General features: G+C 55.2%; 7 protein-coding genes across 7 annotated transcripts; 3 read left to right on the top strand and 4 right to left on the bottom strand.

Moving 5' to 3' along the window:
- Positions 1-9: 9 nt before the first annotated feature.
- Positions 10-2,445, bottom strand: GMORB2_6076 (ATP-dependent Clp protease ATP-binding subunit ClpB; the record flags this gene model as incomplete). Its single annotated transcript, XM_035468046.1, has 1 exon — positions 10-2,445. One exon carries the CDS (start codon positions 2,443-2,445, stop codon positions 10-12), a length of 2,436 nt encoding a protein of 811 aa, XP_035322027.1.
- Positions 2,446-3,019: 574 nt separating this feature from the next.
- Positions 3,020-4,115, top strand: GMORB2_6075 (large subunit ribosomal protein L6e; the record flags this gene model as incomplete). Its single annotated transcript, XM_035468045.1, has 3 exons — positions 3,020-3,133; positions 3,525-3,860; positions 3,963-4,115. The coding sequence occupies 3 exons, from the start codon at positions 3,020-3,022 to the stop codon at positions 4,113-4,115; spliced, it is 603 nt and encodes a 200-aa protein (XP_035322026.1).
- Positions 4,116-4,684: 569 nt separating this feature from the next.
- GMORB2_6074 (uncharacterized protein) lies at positions 4,685-7,172 on the bottom strand (the record flags this gene model as incomplete). The annotated part of the gene is made up of 5 exons (XM_035468044.1): positions 4,685-4,953; positions 5,027-5,709; positions 5,779-5,944; positions 6,068-6,939; positions 7,048-7,172. The coding sequence occupies 5 exons, from the start codon at positions 7,170-7,172 to the stop codon at positions 4,685-4,687; spliced, it is 2,115 nt and encodes a 704-aa protein (XP_035322025.1).
- Positions 7,173-11,108: 3,936 nt separating this feature from the next.
- GMORB2_6073 (gluconokinase) lies at positions 11,109-11,932 on the top strand (the record flags this gene model as incomplete). The annotated part of the gene is made up of 2 exons (XM_035468043.1): positions 11,109-11,366; positions 11,483-11,932. The coding sequence occupies 2 exons, from the start codon at positions 11,109-11,111 to the stop codon at positions 11,930-11,932; spliced, it is 708 nt and encodes a 235-aa protein (XP_035322024.1).
- Positions 11,933-12,487: 555 nt separating this feature from the next.
- Positions 12,488-14,034, bottom strand: GMORB2_6072 (2-oxoisovalerate dehydrogenase E2 component (dihydrolipoyl transacylase); the record flags this gene model as incomplete). The annotated part of the gene is made up of 2 exons (XM_035468042.1): positions 12,488-13,779; positions 13,857-14,034. 2 exons carry the CDS (start codon positions 14,032-14,034, stop codon positions 12,488-12,490), a joined length of 1,470 nt encoding a protein of 489 aa, XP_035322023.1.
- Positions 14,035-14,475: 441 nt separating this feature from the next.
- GMORB2_6071 (mitochondrial ATPase complex subunit ATP10) lies at positions 14,476-15,601 on the top strand (the record flags this gene model as incomplete). The annotated part of the gene is made up of 2 exons (XM_035468041.1): positions 14,476-14,858; positions 14,923-15,601. The coding sequence occupies 2 exons, from the start codon at positions 14,476-14,478 to the stop codon at positions 15,599-15,601; spliced, it is 1,062 nt and encodes a 353-aa protein (XP_035322022.1).
- A 324-nt stretch (positions 15,602-15,925) lies between these two features.
- GMORB2_6070 (golgi SNAP receptor complex member 1) lies at positions 15,926-16,758 on the bottom strand (the record flags this gene model as incomplete). Its single annotated transcript, XM_035468040.1, has 3 exons — positions 15,926-16,429; positions 16,505-16,618; positions 16,690-16,758. The coding sequence occupies 3 exons, from the start codon at positions 16,756-16,758 to the stop codon at positions 15,926-15,928; spliced, it is 687 nt and encodes a 228-aa protein (XP_035322021.1).
- Positions 16,759-17,044: the final 286 nt, after the last annotated feature.

The raw sequence follows: 17,044 nt of genomic DNA, 5'->3' as shown, positions 1-17,044 counted from the left end.
GAAAAGATGTTAAGCCGAAGACGATGTGCTGCTGGTTGGGACGATCTCGAGCCCCTGCTCGTCATCGCGGATCTTGACTTCGACCTTCTCGCCCATCTTGAGCTGACCGCGGATGATCTTGTCGGCGAGGCCGTTGCTGATCTCGTTTGTGATGAGGCGGTTGAGCGGCCTGGCTCCAAACTTGGGGTCGTAGCCGCGTTCGGCGAGCCAGTCCTTGACGTGGTCGGGGGTGTGGAGAGAGATGCGGCGGTCGTCGAGGCGGCGTTGCAGCTCGGCGAGGCGAATGTCGACGATGTCGCGGATGGCGGCACGGGCGAGGCGCTTGAAGACGATGAAGGAGTCGATGCGGTTGAGGAACTCGGGCGGGTAGGCGGCGGAAACGACGTCCATGACGGCAGAGCGGACCGAGGGGTCGACGTCGCCCGTCTCGGTCTCGGAGTAGGGGTGGAGCGGGTTCTGACCCACGAGTATGTCGGCGCCCAGGTTGGACGTCAGCACGATGATGGTGTTGCGGAAGTCGACCTTGTGGCCCTGCGCGTCCGTTAGGTAGCCCTCGTCCAGGACCTGGAGCAGCAGCGCCGAGATGTCACGGTGCGCCTTCTCGAACTCGTCGAACAGGAGCACGGCGTAGGGCTTGCGCCGCACCGACTCGGTCAGCTGCCCGGCGTCCTCGTACCCCACGTAGCCCGAGGGCGCGCCGATGAGGCGCGAGATTGTGTGCTTCTCCTGGAACTCAGACATGTCGAAACGCACCACGGCTGACTCCGTGTCGAATAGGAATTCGGCCAGCTTCTTGCACAGCTCCGTCTTGCCCACGCCCGTCGGACCCAGGAAGAAGAAGGACGCCAGCGGCCGGTTCTCGCCGCTCAGGCCCGCGCGCTGCAGCCGCACCGCGTCCGACACGGCCTTGATGGCTTCGTCCTGGCCTTTGACCGATGACCGCAGCATGTCCTCCATGTGCACTAGCTTTTCGATGTGACCTGATGTCAACTTGGACACGGGGATGCCCGTGATCCGGGACACCACATTGGCGATGTCGTCGCCCGTGACCGAGTCGTGGACTAGCACGTCTTCCTTCTCGCCATCCTTGGCCTCTACACTCGCCGCCACCTCGTCTTCCTTGGGGAGCTTCTGCTCCAGATCGGGGATCACGCCGAAGCGCAGCTCCGACGCGCGGGCAAAATTGCCCTCGCGCTGGGCTTGCTCGAGCTCGAACCTGGCCTTATCCAGGTCCTCCTGAACCTTCTTGACCGACTCGATCTCGGAGCGCTCCTTTTCCCAGCGGGTGTTGAGCGTGCCAATCTCCTCCTGGAGCTTGGCTAGGTCCTTCTCGAGCTTCTCCCTGCGCTCCCTGCTGGCGATGTCTTTCTCCTTGCGCAGGCTCTCGAGCTCAATCTGCACCGTCATGATCTTGTGGTCGAGGCGCATGATGTCCTCGGGCTTGGACTCGTGCTGCAGCTTGAGGTGGCTGGACGCCTCGTCCATGAGGTCGATGGCCTTATCAGGCAGGAACCGGTCGGTGATGTAGCGGTTGGACAGTGTGGCTGCCGCCACCAGGGCGCCGTCGGTGATGCGCACGCCGTGGTGCACCTCGTACTTGTCTTTAATTCCGCGTAGGATGCTGATGGTATCCTCGACCGTCGGCTCGCTCACCAAGATGGGCTGGAAGCGGCGCGCCAGCGCCACGTCTTTCTCGATCTGGCGGTACTCGTTGATGGTCGTGGCGCCGCAGCATTGCAGCTCGCCACGTGCCAGCGCCGGCTTCAGCAAGTTCGATGCATCGATTGAGCCCTCGGCTTTGCCCAGGCCCAGCAGCGTGTGCAGCTCGTCGATGAAGAGGATGACTTGGCCCTCTGCCTTGGACACCTCGTCCAGCACCTTCTTCAGCCTCTCCTCAAAGTCTCCCCTGAACTTGGCGCCCGCAATCAGCGAGCCCAGGTCAAGACTGATGACGCGCTTATTCTTGATGCTCTCGGGGACGTCGCCGCGTACGATGCGCAGCGCCAACCCCTCGAGGATGGCCGTCTTTCCCGTGCCCGCATTGCCGATGAGCACGGGGTTGTTCTTTGTTCGCCTCGAGAGGATCTGGATCGTTCGCTGGATCTCGTTGTCGCGTCCGATGACGGGATCGAGCTTGCCATCCTTGGCGCGGGCTGTGAGGTCCACGCCAAATTGCTCCAACGCCGGCTTTTCCTCACCGCCGCCCATGTCCATGCGGTGTGTCCCACCAGGCGGATGTGGGCGGCCATTGGCATAGTGGCGAACAGTCGTGAGACTAGGGAGAAGCCGCCTTGATGCTGCAGCCGTCGAGCGTAGGGATTGGGTTGCTGTTGTTATTGTTGTTGTGGTTGCGAGGACGCGAGTCATGGGTCGTACGGATCTGGTTGTCGAGGCACCAGCAGCAAGGCGCTGCGCCGACGATATTACGTGCCTTCGAGCTTGCATATTGGAATAGTGATGTTATGTAAATGTGAAATGTAGGGGGATTTCACGTAAGGGCAAGAGAATCAAGGAGGGGAAACAGAGAGATACAAGAGATCGCAGTCGCGCCCTCGACAGGTTTATCTACTTTTGAAAATGTCACGTCCTGGAGGGAAGGTGATGTAAAGAGGCGACAACTTCCATTGCATTAGTAGTTTCTCGCAAGTTCCCGAACTACACCGAAGTCAACTGGGTCCAGACCCAAGTCTCCGGGTGGGGGGGTAGAATTCCACTATCGGATTGCTCCCATCTTATCGATAGTAAGATCGGAGAGGCCCCCACTCTTCGGAACACAAGGTGTTGGTGAAAATTATTGAATCACGTGCGCTCAGCCCCGTGCCTTACTGCTGGACCGGACATGTCTGTTCTGAAAAGGGTTTAGCGCCAGAGGGTTCACATTTTGCTTCCCACACAAATCGTTAGAGTGGCCCTCACACAATTCCCCTACTTTTCGGGCGCTGCATCACCAACCCTCAAACGATCACCTTCCCAACCAACATCCACCACTCTCTCCTCCACCCCCCGTGAGACAGTCAACATGTCGGCCCAGACCCAGACGAAGACCTTCGGCAAGTCGACCCGGGAGGTCCCTGCCTCCACGGAGAAGGCTAAGAAGTGGTACCCTGTCGACGATGAGTCCGAACCCAAGAAGGTGAGTCGGGATATATTCGCACACACAATCACAAAGTTCCCCTTCCTAGCACTGGTTCTGGCATATTCTCTGGTCTCTCTGGAAAAGAATGGGATGTATTTGGCGGGAAATGTAATGGGAATCTTGCCCTCTTGGCCTCGATGCGCATTTTCGGAACCCGAACACACAAAATATCAACCACCAACACACACACAACCACTATTCAAACCCGACAACACGCACAACTTCGACAATCGACACATCAAGGGCATGGGGCGACGAAATATAGGAACACATAAAAGGATATGGGGAGAAGCATAAGGGGCCAATGCAAAAATTGGGGACACGCACATATTTGTCATTTGTCTTGAGACGGACGATGATCGCTAATCACCATTGGCAACAAAAATAGGTTCGCAAGGCCGTCCGCGCCTGGGCTCCCCGTCAGTCCCTCCAGCCCGGTACCGTCCTGATCCTCCTGGCCGGTCGCTTCCGTGGCAAGCGCGTCGTCCTCCTCAAGACGCTCGACCAGGGTGTCCTCCTCGTCACCGGCCCCTTCAAGATCAACGGTGTTCCCCTCCGCAGGGTCAACTCCCGCTACGTCATCGCCACCTCCCTCAAGGTCGATATCTCCGGTCTTGACGACAAGAAGATTGAGGAGATCTCCCAGCCCAAGTACTTCACCGCCGAGAAGGCTTCTGAGAAGGCCGGCGAGGATGCTTTCTTCAAACAGGGAGAGAAGCCCCAGGTATGTCCTCTTTCATGTCTCCTCACATCTGCCCATCTATCTCCTTATGAAAGAGGTGATGGGGGAAAACAAAATTGTTTGATTCTCTGACACCGAAAATAGAAGAAGGAGGTCAAGAGCTCTCGTGCTGCTGACCAGAAGGCCGTCGACAAGCCTCTGATCGCCAACATCAAGAAGGTCGAGTTCCTCCCCAGCTACCTCTCCAGCTCCTTCAGCCTGCGGAAGGGTGACAAGCCCCACGAGATGAAGTGGTAGAGAAATAAAATAAAACAAAAAGAGGAGGAGGATGTGTTGACGAGACGGGACGACTACGACGACGACAAATGGATGGGACCTTTTCTTGTTGTTGATGGAATTTTCAAACTGGGGACGTGAGCGGCTCGCCCCGTACAACGCCAACGGCAACAACACCGAGAAATAAAAAAAACCCCGGATGTTGTCGGTTGTGCAAATGGGACTCCGCGCCATCTCCGAATTTGGGGCTTGTTTGGCCAACTTTGCATTTGAAAGTCGACGGCATCGGGTGACATTTTGGCGTCTGTAATCAGGGGTTTGCAGTCAAAACAAAAAACACAAAACGAGCATGAACAATTTTTTTAAATCGGCTTCCGGCGGGACGCCGTATGTTGCTGATCCACCCATGACATCTACCACCAACTGCTGTGAACTGAATGATTTTACTCTCTGCGAAGCATGGGGCCATATGTGACGACGAATCACCATGTATCATGTATATCACACACCCGTATTCTTGTGCGCAGTGTGACTTCTAACCGCTCTCCAAGGAGAGAGTCACTCATTGCCACATTCTACTATATACTATTTTACAGGTCCCTATCCACCCAGCTCTGGATAATACCAGTGAGCGAAGGCTCGTAGTGCTTTATCGACACCTTGCCCGTGGCCTCGTCCAGGGTCGTGTTGGCCTGCACAAAGACCTTGCGAGGCTGCTTGTTCTTGAGAACAACATCACGAACCTTGGTACCCCAGAAGTCGAGACCGACAGTCGTCATGTCGGTGTAGAACTTGTTGCCCGCCTCCACGTCGGCAGTGGACTTGTAGACGTGCAGCTTCTGGAGGTACTTGCCAACAGCTATACATATATACGGTCAGCAGGTTCCGCGTAGAAAATAATGATGCATCATATATGGCAAAGAAGAGCGTACCGTCGCGACCGGCAGTCAGAATCTTTGACCGGTCAAGCTTGATTGTCAGATCGGAAAGATCGTCCTTGGTGTAGTCGAGTTTGCAGAAATTGTCCTCGGCCTCAAGGAAGCACTTGAGGATAGAGAAGCGAGCCTGGGAGTGCGCTTGGCCCCACTTTTGGCTCTTGGGATCCCACATCTCGAGGGACCCAAGACCGGCGCGGGCCATGGTGAGGTAGGAGGCGTAGAGAACATCGCCGGCCTCGCCATCGATGTCCAGGCTGCCGTCACCGAAGCCGAAAATCTTCAGAACGGGAAACTCGCAGCTCAAGTGCATGGCAACGAGCTCAGCACGGCACTCTTCGTACGAGGCAGCGATGCTGCCGAAGACGGAGCCCCAAGTCTGGCCAGGCTTGTACCACGTGGTGATGGGCTTGCCTGTGACAGGGCTGACGGGAGGGTTGGCCTTGTCAAAGTTGAACTTTCCAGGGGACGTCTCCTGCAGAAGCTTTCCGCAACCGTGTCCAGTGAGCTCGTGCAGTCCAACTTGGACCTCAAACGAAGCATCGCGGTACTTGCGGTAGACGTCTAGGTCCTCGTCACGAATGAAAGGAATCTTCTCGTTAGGGGCCTTGGCACTCATAACGTTGCCAAGGGACACGTTCTTGAAGCCCTCGGTCTGGCGGATGTCATCGTAGTTGGGACTTGCAGGGTATTAGTGAGCTCTCATGTGGGACTCATGCAATACACATAAGCATCAGCACGGTGCTTACATGTTGATTCCGGCAGGTATACCAGAACCGGCAAAGGTCATAACCTCGAGCGAGGTGAAGTCGGGAGACAAGAAGACATCCTTCTCAAACTCCTGGCCCCAAGGAAGCAAGGGGATAAGCGAGGGCGCAGCATCTACGAGAGCGCCAAAGGCACGGGTCCGCTCCACTAAAGCCGGTCAGCAACCGTATGGCGGGACATGGTGAGTAAATTGCAGACTCACGGTTGACCACTATGATTATATGTTAGTAGCTGGCTCTGACGATGTAGCAGATAGGCAGGGGTACATACTAGAAGCGAATCCTTCCCACTCGGCACGCACACCAGCAGGGTCACGGTACGTCTCAATGAAACCAATGTTGCTCTCAACCATCGGGCCCTTGTCCTTGATCCAGTAGCGTTGGCTGTCCTTGAAGGCTTCCAAGGAACCGGACTCAAAGGACTTGGCGTAGGCGTCGTGCATCTTCCTCTGAGTGTCATTATCTGCGTTGGCAGAAGCCTGCTTGATGTACTCAGTGATGCTCTTCATCTCCGCAGCGTAGTCGCCGTACACGAGCTTGATCGTCTTGCCCTTGACGGAGCCATCCTCAAGGGTGAACTCGGTCTGCACGCCGATATCACCACCACCAGAAGGCGGCTGGGTGATTGCCGACGCAATGAGGAGCTCAAAGTCTCCGTCCTTGGTCTTGCGCAGACGGGTATTCTCAGGCAGGAGGCCAGTCTTCTCCATCCACGCAGAGACGCCCTCGATCTCAGCCTGGGTGATGTTGGCAGAGTCAGGGTAGTATGTCGTCATGTGGCCGGCATCGGGGAAGCCAAGGTGGAGGATGGAAGCATTGTCAGCACTGAAGATGGCGCCCTTGGTGGCTTCGTAGAACTTGGTGGCCTCAGGAGAGGTAGCGGCGAGAGCCTCGACACTCTTGGGGCTGCAGCGGGGGATGAACTTGGAGTCGCCGAAGCTCTTGTAGTTGCCGTTATTGCCCAGGAACATGGCGGCATACTCAAGGAAGAGGGTGACCTCAGACTCCTCGACTCCGGCCTTGGCGCCGAGGGCAGCCCAGTCGCCGCCGGAGCTCTTGTGTAGAGATATAATCAGGTCATAGATGGGCTCAGACTCCGGGGAGAGCTGTCGCAGAACGATTCTTGTGCCTGCAAGAGAAGCTCTGAAATTGGTGCGGGGTTGTGTGGGTCAGCACTGGGAGATCAGAGTTCAATAGGGATGCCGGGGCTGGCCGGGAAGGGGGAATGAAAAGGGGTGCAGAGCTCCGTACTTGCTAATGAAGTGGGCATATCGCTTCTGCTGGTCGTTGAGAGCCTCAAAATGCTTCTCAATCTCAAGCCTGACCACGGTGGGGGGCTGATCAGCCAGGTAGTGGACAAGCTCCTTGGGGTCCATGGTGGCAGCAGAGGCTGTGGTGGACGTGGTGGTGGATGAAAACCGTGAGTGCGGAAGGCGATGGCGGTCAAAGACGGGAGCGGACTGGATGAGGCTTGGAAAGACACGTCGCGAAGAGATGGACGAAGCAAGTCTCGGCACACGAAGAGGTAGTCTCCGCACGAGCAATGAGGGCTGGGTAAGGAACGGCATCGCGGCGCTGGCTGTATTACCGCTGTGAGCGCCAGATGGGGGGAGCTGCAGGTCACGCAACGTCTACCGTACTGTCAAGGTGCTGTTGCGTTTGGTGCTATCTGCTGGCGCGGGAGCCTAAACGCGGGCCCCGAGTGCGGTCAGTTTTGGGGGGGATTTGGCCAGTGAGGGGGAGGCTCCTGCCCATTGCTGGGCCGTGGCTGACCCAAAACGAGCTAAGGCACGTGTTCACATGATGCCAGGAGCAGATGCCTAAGGAAAGAAAAAGAAAAAAATAACGGAAGGTATGGGAAGAAGAAGCAAAAGTGAGGGACAAGATTACGAGAAAGGAGCAAAGGGGCTAAATCTTGAAGCTATACCGACGAGGTCAATGCTACTACATAGGATGGAGGGCTGGTGGTTTCTGGGGTTTTGGGCGGTTGAGCTGTTTGTGTCAGGCAAACCCTTATGTTAGTAGTTGCTAGCCGGGGGGGGGAGGGGGGGGGGGACTCTCATCCAGGTGCCTTGCCACACCGCAGAGGCAGGATAGGTCTGGTTCCCAAGATGGCATTGTTGTGGCGCGTCAAAACGCAGTATTACAGGTAGAAAGGATGCTGGGTGCAAGCTTGGCGTGACAGAACGCGCACGACTACGACGGTGACGGCTACAGCGTTACCGGAGCCGTTGGCTTTGCGTAACATGACGCTGTAGGTTTCCTTGTGGGTTGATGGTGCTCTGCTAGAACATGGGAAGCCTCACTCATCTCGTGTGCAGGATTGACCGGGTGAGGGGGGACTAGTCCATAATAATCCGCGTTGTCGTTGCCGGTCCCGGACGTCTGTCGTACATGCATACGGCTCTGGGGAGCAGTAGAGCCATGCGAGTGATGCTCTGTCGAAAGGTGTGCTCCCGTGGGGAGGGCAGGCCTAGTCTCTAGAGTCTTGACCATCCCATGGCTGCTATTCTTGTGCGAGTAGTTCAGTGTGAAGCAGTGTTCTTGTTAGGGAGGGACCCGAAACATCAAGGTGTTCCATTTGCGTAACTGTCATGGCGCCGTCGAGGCCTCGAAGACCCTTCTTGTGAACATATACAAGTACGGAGTATGAGTGTCACTAATGGGGCAAATGGAGGATGCGCGACGCGAAGCAAGCTGGTACAGCAGCAGCGGCAGCAGCAGCAAAAGACGTGCTGACATGCGACAGGCGGATTATACGGATGATGATGACGCACGAGTAAATTCAAAGAAGTCCCGTGAGCAAATGTACAGAGCGGAAGTATTACATCACGGGAAGGAGTGGAGAGTGGGTGGCATGCAGCCCGAACCGAAGCCTGAAATGTTGTGGGATGGAGGCTGTCGAGGAGCAGTTCGGCGAATATTACCTAACTCAGGTGCGGGCCAAGAGAAGCCTTGGGACTGGTGGAGAATGATAGAAAACGAAGAAAAAGAAAGCGAAAGAAAAAAAGGAAAAAGCTACAGAAGCTCACAGTCACCCTGGGCGGGGCTCTTTTGACATCCACTCGCCGGGGTTGGGGGGGGGGTCATTGTGGCCCCCCACGCCCATCATCTCATGGAGTGCTTGGTACCTTGGCCCTTGGGTTCTCGATGTAATGGCACTATTACTCCAATAAGAAGTTTACGAGATAGCGTTGCTAGTCAAATTCAAAGGGGAGTTTCGTGCATATCGGTAACTTCCCTGTCGTATGCGTTCTTGAATAAACTATTGATAGGAAAGATTATCATCAGCAGATATAAGGCAGGCGTCGACTCGCCGTACATGTATGTACTTGCAATACTCTGATGGGGAAGTACATGTACGAGTATCGTAAGGAGAGAGAAGGTACCGCGAGTCCCGCGACCCAGGAGGAAGGAACACTTGGCTGAAATCGTCGGCTCATTTTCCTGGGGGTGCTATTGTCTCATGGCATTGGATACATCGGACATGGATCAGCGGGTCAAGAATATGGGGTGAACATGGCCCAAAGCGACAGTCTTTCTTAGCACGGCATAGTAGAGAAAAACATGTACTTTCTTTCTTGCTTTGACAGTATAATATCCTTTTTTTTTTTTTTTCGTGCGACGAGAGCATCATCATATTTCCCATTATAGGCAAGGGCAACGGTTGAGACCCAATTGTCGAGTTTCCCAGCCTTTAGCCGAATATGTCCCCCTGAGGCAAGAATTTCCTTTTCTTTGTTGTGTGTGGTCCACTCCAAAGGGGCACCCAGGCTGGCTGATGACGACAATGGCCCCGGGGTGTGGCCTGGGTTCAATCCCACCCTCACCCTCGGGCCTCGCTCTCACCACCCCCCCCTCCTCCTCCTCCTCTTTTGCAGAGAAGCAATGCAGCTTTGGAACATTATCAGTACCATCGCTACGTCGTAAGTAAAACGGTGCTACTATACGTATTGATTAATACTCGCCCTGTCGCCCTGTCGCCCTGTCGCCCTGTCGCCCTGTCGCCCCCCCCCCCAGTGTGGTGTGGGACTGGGAAAGGGGGGGGTGACAGTACGTCTCTTTCCACCCTCTCGTCCTGTCAGCTTGTCTCTTTCTTTTGTTTTCCCCTGGTAATGACGACTCCCTGTACGACTACGAGCACTTCTGACTCCGTATGTAGGGGACCGTGCCTTATTTCCCCAATTTATTGGGTCACGGTCTGGCCAACTGGGTCATCTCTCAGGGTCAATCTAGCCCTGGGTCATCGGGGATTAGGAGAAAGTTGCCGTTTGGACCGGGTCGGACATACTTTTACTTAGTAACTTCTCAACTCTTGTGTGTACTCGTACGTGTGCGCTCCTGTGTGTGACCCCCGGAAAGAAGATGCATGCAACTAAACAGACAGGGTCACAAAGGACCGCGTGCCAAGAAAGAGCAGCAGCAGCAAGTCCACGGCAAAAGCCCAGGTATGGCCCATTGGTATTGCCGCATTGCCGCCCACGAGAAGGAGAGAGAGACGGGGCCGGACTTGAAAGCTACTCATATGTACGGGTAATACTGTGCTCGTACGGAATATGGTAGCAGGTTCAAGGCTTGCGAGGCCTGTGCGGATAAGCCAGGACTTGTTCAACCCGTGGGGTCAAAGGAAATCCGCTTTTGGAGAAGCGTCATGTACGGATATCCGCCCCATGCACGGAGTATTATGATGTACTCCGTACGGGACCACGAGTAATACACGAGTACTTGTAGTACTCTCGACTCCCCACCGTCCTTAGTCTTAGGCTCTTAGCAGCTAACAATTTGTATATTAAGACTTGTTCACCCTCGTCACGCGGACTACTCCAACCTTCCGACCTATTCACTACTTACTACTACTATTACTACCTTTGCCTCCTCCCCTATCCGTTTCCCCCTTTGATCGTCTCCTTCAGCTTCCCTTCTCATTCTTCGTACCCCTTCCCCTTTACTGTCTAGTACGCCCTGTCACAACCTCCTACACCTCACCACTCCTAGCACGAATCCCACGAATAAACTTACGACAACTACGTAGCGGCAACAGAGACGCCCACATATACGACCTCAAAAGTCTTCGATTCACACAATCACTGTTCAACCTCACCTCTCTATATCTCACCTCTCTATTTTTCTCTTCATATATATATATACAGATACCTATATATATCGTGTGACTTTGGTAGCCCACGACGGCAATTGAGAGAACCGACGACATCGACAGAGGGGCCAAGAGCAAGCCCTTACTTATTTCGAAGAACGCGATTGCGTCTGCCACTACTACAACCCCCCATCTCCTCATACACACGACCGTCCCAATGCTTTCGTACGATGCTGCCATGCCCACCAACAAGGGCCACAACATGCCCTCGCCGCCAGAGTCGTTACAGGACGGTCTGACCAACGCCTCCCCCGCCAAGGACATGGTGCTACCCCCCAACACCAGCCACTCCAGCCCTCACGCCTACAAGCATCACCACATCTGGCTAGTTACCGGACCGGCGGGATGTGGCAAGACGACCGTGGCCAGTCACCTGGCAAAAACTCTCGACCTTCCTTATGTCGAGGGAGATTCCGTATGTTCCATGTCCCACATCTCTTCCTGACTCTCTCTCGGGAGAGAGGGAGGCAGGTGACAATTCGTATACTAGTATGTATGCCTCAGGTCAAACTAACGCTCGCATGGTAACAGTACCACCCTCCTGCCAACATTGAGAAGATGGCCAACGGCATCCCCCTCACTGACGCCGACCGCTGGGACTGGCTGACGGTTCTGCGAGATGAGTCCATCAGCCGCATCGACGCCGGCGCCGACGGCGTCATCCTCACCTGCTCCGCCCTCAAGCGCAAGTACCGCGACGTCATTCGTGTGGCCTCTTACTACAACCCCAACCTCCTGATCCACTTCATCTACCTCGACGCCACCGAGGACCTCCTGCTGCAGCGCGTCGGCGCCCGCCAGGGTCACTATATGGGCGCCAACATGGTCCACAGCCAGATGGACACCCTCGAGAGACCCTCGGCCGACGAGCGTGACGTCAGCAAGGTCGACGTCAGCCAGTCCATGGAGAAGGTCAAGCAAGACGCTCTCAACTACGTCGTCAAGGCCATGGCCGAGGATGAGGCTGAAATCCGCCAATGAGATAGAAGTCTCTGGTCCCACCTATCTCTATTCTCTCGTACACTTTCCTTTCTTTATAACTTTGGCATCATCTGTTTCTTGTGGGGTGAGAAGGAAGCGAAGAAAAAACAATTATAGCGACAAGCGAACATTGAACTTTCAATCCCCACACTATCAAATCCAAATGTCAACTTCGGCGTTTCTTTGCCTCTTTCTGGATTCAATGGGGGGGTTTACTTTGGGTAATATGACGGGGACAGCTTTTCTTTATCAACCGTTCTACTTTTTTCTGGATAGCAAAGTGATTTAACAGACAATCTATATATATGGCTATATTACAGCGTCATCAATAGGTCATTCTTGTATATGACATCGACGTACTGTGTTTCCGCGAGAGACAACGGTCTATTCTACGTGCAAAAAGTACTTCACGGTTTTGGTCTTGGGCCAGACCTACGTACGGCGTTTGATATTATCGTCATGATTCCCGCTATTCCCTCCCCCGTCATGATGCAAAAGGAAGAGAGGGAAGGAAAAAGCGAACAGACGCTCATTCTCATCATGATTGATTTTCAACTACCGAAGATGCATAACCATCACATCAGGCTCCTCGACAATAGCACGGACAACATCGGCAGCGCGCGCCATGGTGGCCCCATCAACAACGCGGTGGTCAGCGCTCCAGCTGAAATTGCAGACCTGCTTCTTAACGATATTGTCTTCCTCGTCAAAGGCCGGGACGGAGCGGATACGCCCGACACCCAAGATGGCCACCTCGCGCTCCACAATGACGGGACTGAGGTACGTCCCGCCAATGTTGCCAATGTTGGAGACGGAGATGGTGCCGCCCGTCATGTCGCGGGGGGACAAGCGTCCCTTGACGGCCGAGTCCTGCAGTCTGGCGAGTTCAGCAGCGATGGCAAGCACATTGAGCGATGCGACGTCGCGGACCACGGGGACCACCAGGCCCTGCGGCGTGTCCATTGCCACGCCGATGTTGTGCTGGGACCGGTGCACGAGGCAGGGCTTACCAGTCGCCGAGTCCGTGTCCACGCGTGCGTTGAGAGTCGGGAACTGCCGCAGAGCAAGAGACACGGCCTTGATGATGAAGGGGAGGTATGATAGCTTCTTGACCGCGGCTTCCTCTTGCGCATCCAGCACAGCGGATGGTACCGGCTTGCTCAGTACGCGGTTCAGGCGACCGCGCAGCTCGGCTAGAGACGAGAAGTCCACCTCGTCCGCGTACAGGAAGTGAGGGATGCCCAGGGACCTTGTCATTGTCTTGAACATTTGCTGCTGCGTGCTGGATAGGGGCACTGTCGTCTCGACTTGTGTGTCTGGTGATGCTGACAGTGTCCCTGGTGACGACGTCTTCTTGGCCCCGACAAACTTGTAGATGTCTTCCTTTGTTACCCTGCCGTCCTTTCCCGTGCCGTCGATGTCGTTGATGTCAACTTTGAATTCTTTGGAGAGGTGGCGTACGGCTGGAGTCGACAGCGCTGCACACTTGCCCTTTAATTCGGGCCCCTTCTTCTCCGTTAGACTCCTGCTTAGTGCCTGGTCCTCTTGCGGTGCTGTCATCCTAGGTGGCGGGTGGGCTGACGTCTTCTTCTCTTCCCGTCTCTCGTTGGGGGGCGCAGGCGCAGGTCCGTCTTTGACGTCGTCGTCTTGAACGTCAATGTCGATGAATGGCCGCCCCACCGACGCCATCTCCCCGGCCTCGTAGTATAACTTCTTGACAGTTCCCGAGAACCGGCTGGTTATCTCCACTGACGCCTTGTCACTCTGGACCTCGCATAGTGGCGAGAATTCTTCCACCGTTGCCCCAGGTTCAACAAACCACTGTATTACCTCGCACTCGACGATGCCTGGTTTGTTTACTCCCCATGTTAGTCAAGATGGGTCCCGCTTATAAAATGACACCGAGAGGAATCTGAGAACTGACCCTCTCCTATGTCCGCCAGAGGCACAGGCTTGATGGCAAATAGTCTCCTAGATTCTGTAAACCACCTGATGGCCGAGTAGCCAACTGTTGTATGACGCTTCGCCACAATGACCTGGCTGACTGTCTTGGACGTCTGCCATTGCCCCCGCAGCAGACGAGAGGCTCGTTGGAGGAGCATTTCTTCTCTCCCTATCAATAATACCTTGTCTTGGATTTATTCGAGCAACACTGTAGTTCGACTGAAAACAAGAGCAAGATGAATGTAAAGATGAGATAACAGACAAGGAAGACGAACGAGCTGAGGGGAGATGCTTGAGCCGATTCTCAAGGGTTACGTCGGCTTCTGATGCCCCGCGTCTAGCCGAAGACAGAACCTCTGATATCAGATATTCCCCCAGATACACTAGTCCTTTTCTGGCTATTCGATCTGGGGAGAGAAAGGTCGCGCGTACCATGAAAGTACGTACCATTCTACTACGGTACAATACATGTACTCAGAATTTTGAGAGAAGGAGAGAGCCGCATCTTTCCCCCACCACAACCACGACCTTGTTTTTTCGAGCCTCTCCCATTTGCAGACGCTACCGATGGTGTCTGCCACTAGCAAAGAGAAAGCACAATGAACGGCGCCTTATCGACTCGGAAGCTGAGCCGTGTCCTTGGCGGCAGCAGCAACTGCGCCATCTCGAGAGCTCGGCCCCTGGGGTGCGCCTTTTGCCAGTGGCGTCGGAGCTTCTGCGCGTCGGCCATCTATGCGTCGAAGCCGGGCGCCGGCGCGGAGCTCGACGCCAAGAGTAAAGTCAAGGGAATCCCCATTGAAGCTCCCCGGAGCTACGGAAAGCGCATCGAAGGCGGCTTTGTGCCCCGGCCGCTGCCTAGACCAATCGGTATGCCGGATCCCCCGATGGCGGGTGAGAACACGGGTATCGACAAGCGGACGATACGACAGCGACGCGAGGACTTTGTCGACTATGATAAGCATATCCAGAGGCGCAAGGAGCTGTGGGCCTTTTCCCCATCTGTCCTTATTTCATCCGTTATCCTGCTAACCGGGGAAACCTCGCAGGACCGCCCAAATGGCCAAGCCCTACTTCCGCGACTGGGGCAACCTCAAATACCATGAGGGCAAGTCGTTCATCTCGCCGCCGCGCCTCTTTCGCGCCGACATGTCGCTCTTTTTCCCCAACCTGTACGGCCAGCCGCTGGCCAAGAACGGCAAGGAGTTCGTGGACACGACACCGCTCCTGACGGGCAAGGCATCGGTCGTGACAATCTTCAACGGCCAGTGGGCCCAGAATCAGGCCGACACATGGATCTCGCCCGAGTCCAACCCGGCGCTGCAGGAGGTGCTGGATCAGAACAGCGACGTCGCGCAGATGGTACGCATCAATTACGAGGACAACTCGGCCAAGGCCTGGCTCGTGCGCATGTTCATGGGCTCCCTAAGGAAGAGGCTGCCCGAGAGGGACTGGCCCACCTACCTGCTCGTCCGTCAGGGAATCACCGACGAGATGCGCGAGTACACGGGCCTGCTCAACAGCAAGGTAGGGTACACGTACCTCGTCGACCACCACTGCCGCATCCGATGGGCCGGTAGCGGACCCAGCCACCCGGACGAGCTCGAGGGACTCAACAAGGGACTGGTGCGCATAGCAGAGGATATCAGGAAGGAGGCAAAGCTGCCCCCCACGGCTCGCGAGCAGCTCCCGAGCAAGAGACGGACGATGGCGCAGCAAGCATATTAACTTAGCATATTCTGTACTATTACCTTTTGTGTTTTTTATAGAAATGATGAGTCTCACACTGAATGCAGCATGTACGGACTGACTTTTGAATATGACTCTGTAATACTGGTCCCACATCACCACTATCCCGTTGGTTTCGTCTGATACATAAAGAAATCCTCTTGTAAAAAGGAGAAATAAAATACAGGGATGGTAATAATGGTAGTAATACCCACCAACTTTGCGAAAGCCAGAAAGGAAAACGCCCCTACGCCTATGCTTTGATGTCATTTTTTGTTGCATATATGCATGAGAAGGAGACGACACCGCCGTCTCTTGGCTCTATCAAGACAGCCAGAAAAACAGGATGAAGCAGAAGGCGATGAAGGAGCCCATGATGATGCCGTCTCTCCTCTTCCTGGCAGATATTCTGCCGATGATGGCATTGATGCCGGGGACCTTGTTGGCGGCCATGTTAATCCTCCGGTTGATGCTGGCCATGGTCTCGCCCTGGACAAGGAAGTTGTCTTGAATGGCATAGGCTTGGCTGATGATACTATCCGTCATCTCGTGGCTCCGGTCAATCTGACGGCCCTCATCGGCCATGTACTCGGCCTCGGCGGCCTCGGGGTTGTTGGCTCGGTACTCCTTGATGTCGTCGCGCACGCTGCCCAGCAGGTTAGACCGGTTGCGCGCATCCTTTAGGTTCGACCGGAGTCGGATCAAGTCGCGTCGGTGGTTGGCCAGGTTGGACCGCAAGAGGGCCAGGTTCTTTTGTTTGACGGCTGAGGAGCCGAGCGTCGCGTCCGAGTCGAGAAGCCGTGCGAGCTGGGAGATTGTGGTTTCGCGCTGGAGGGGGGGAAGAGTCAGTATAGCTAACATTTATCCGAGGGGCGTGATGATGGCTTGCTGCGGTCGGCTTACCTCTTCCAGCAGGCTCTCGATCTTGGCCTCGGTGTCGCTCTCCTGTGCTGTAGGCTTCGCCGGGACGTTGGCGGCGTTGGCGAATTGTGAATAGGTGTGGAACAAGGTCTGGGTCTGTTATCGGTTAGCCTTAATTAGCTATGGCCGTCAAAGCAATGGCATATCACAAAGGGGGAGCGGCGTACCTGAGTCTCGTGGTTTCGTGCCTGCTGCCGCAGGTGGTTCCAGCCCGAGTTTCCTGATGGCACAGACATAATGGGCACGAATAATCGGTAGGGATGAGGAGGAGGAGGAGGGGAGATCAGGCGACGTCGTCAGGCGACAAAAAGGTATGCTATTCGAACTGGGGTGAGGTTAGAGTACGGAGTACCTACCTACATACACGTAATACGTAACGGCAGCCGCATCCGAGGCAAAAGTGACGCCACCCTTTCGATCAGGCTCAGCCACATCTGTCGTTAGCTTCACTCGGGAAACCGCCGGAACAAAAAAGTGGCAGAATGCACCTGACCGCCCTGGCATATTTTCTCACGTGATGGA

This window comes from Geosmithia morbida (assembly GCF_012550715.1).
Source record: "Geosmithia morbida isolate 1262 chromosome Unknown scaffold_5, whole genome shotgun sequence".
NCBI classification, from domain to species: Eukaryota; Fungi; Ascomycota; class Sordariomycetes; order Hypocreales; family Bionectriaceae; genus Geosmithia; species Geosmithia morbida.
Note: the sequence above shows the minus strand (reverse complement) of the source record. Positions and strands in the feature narration are given on the sequence as shown.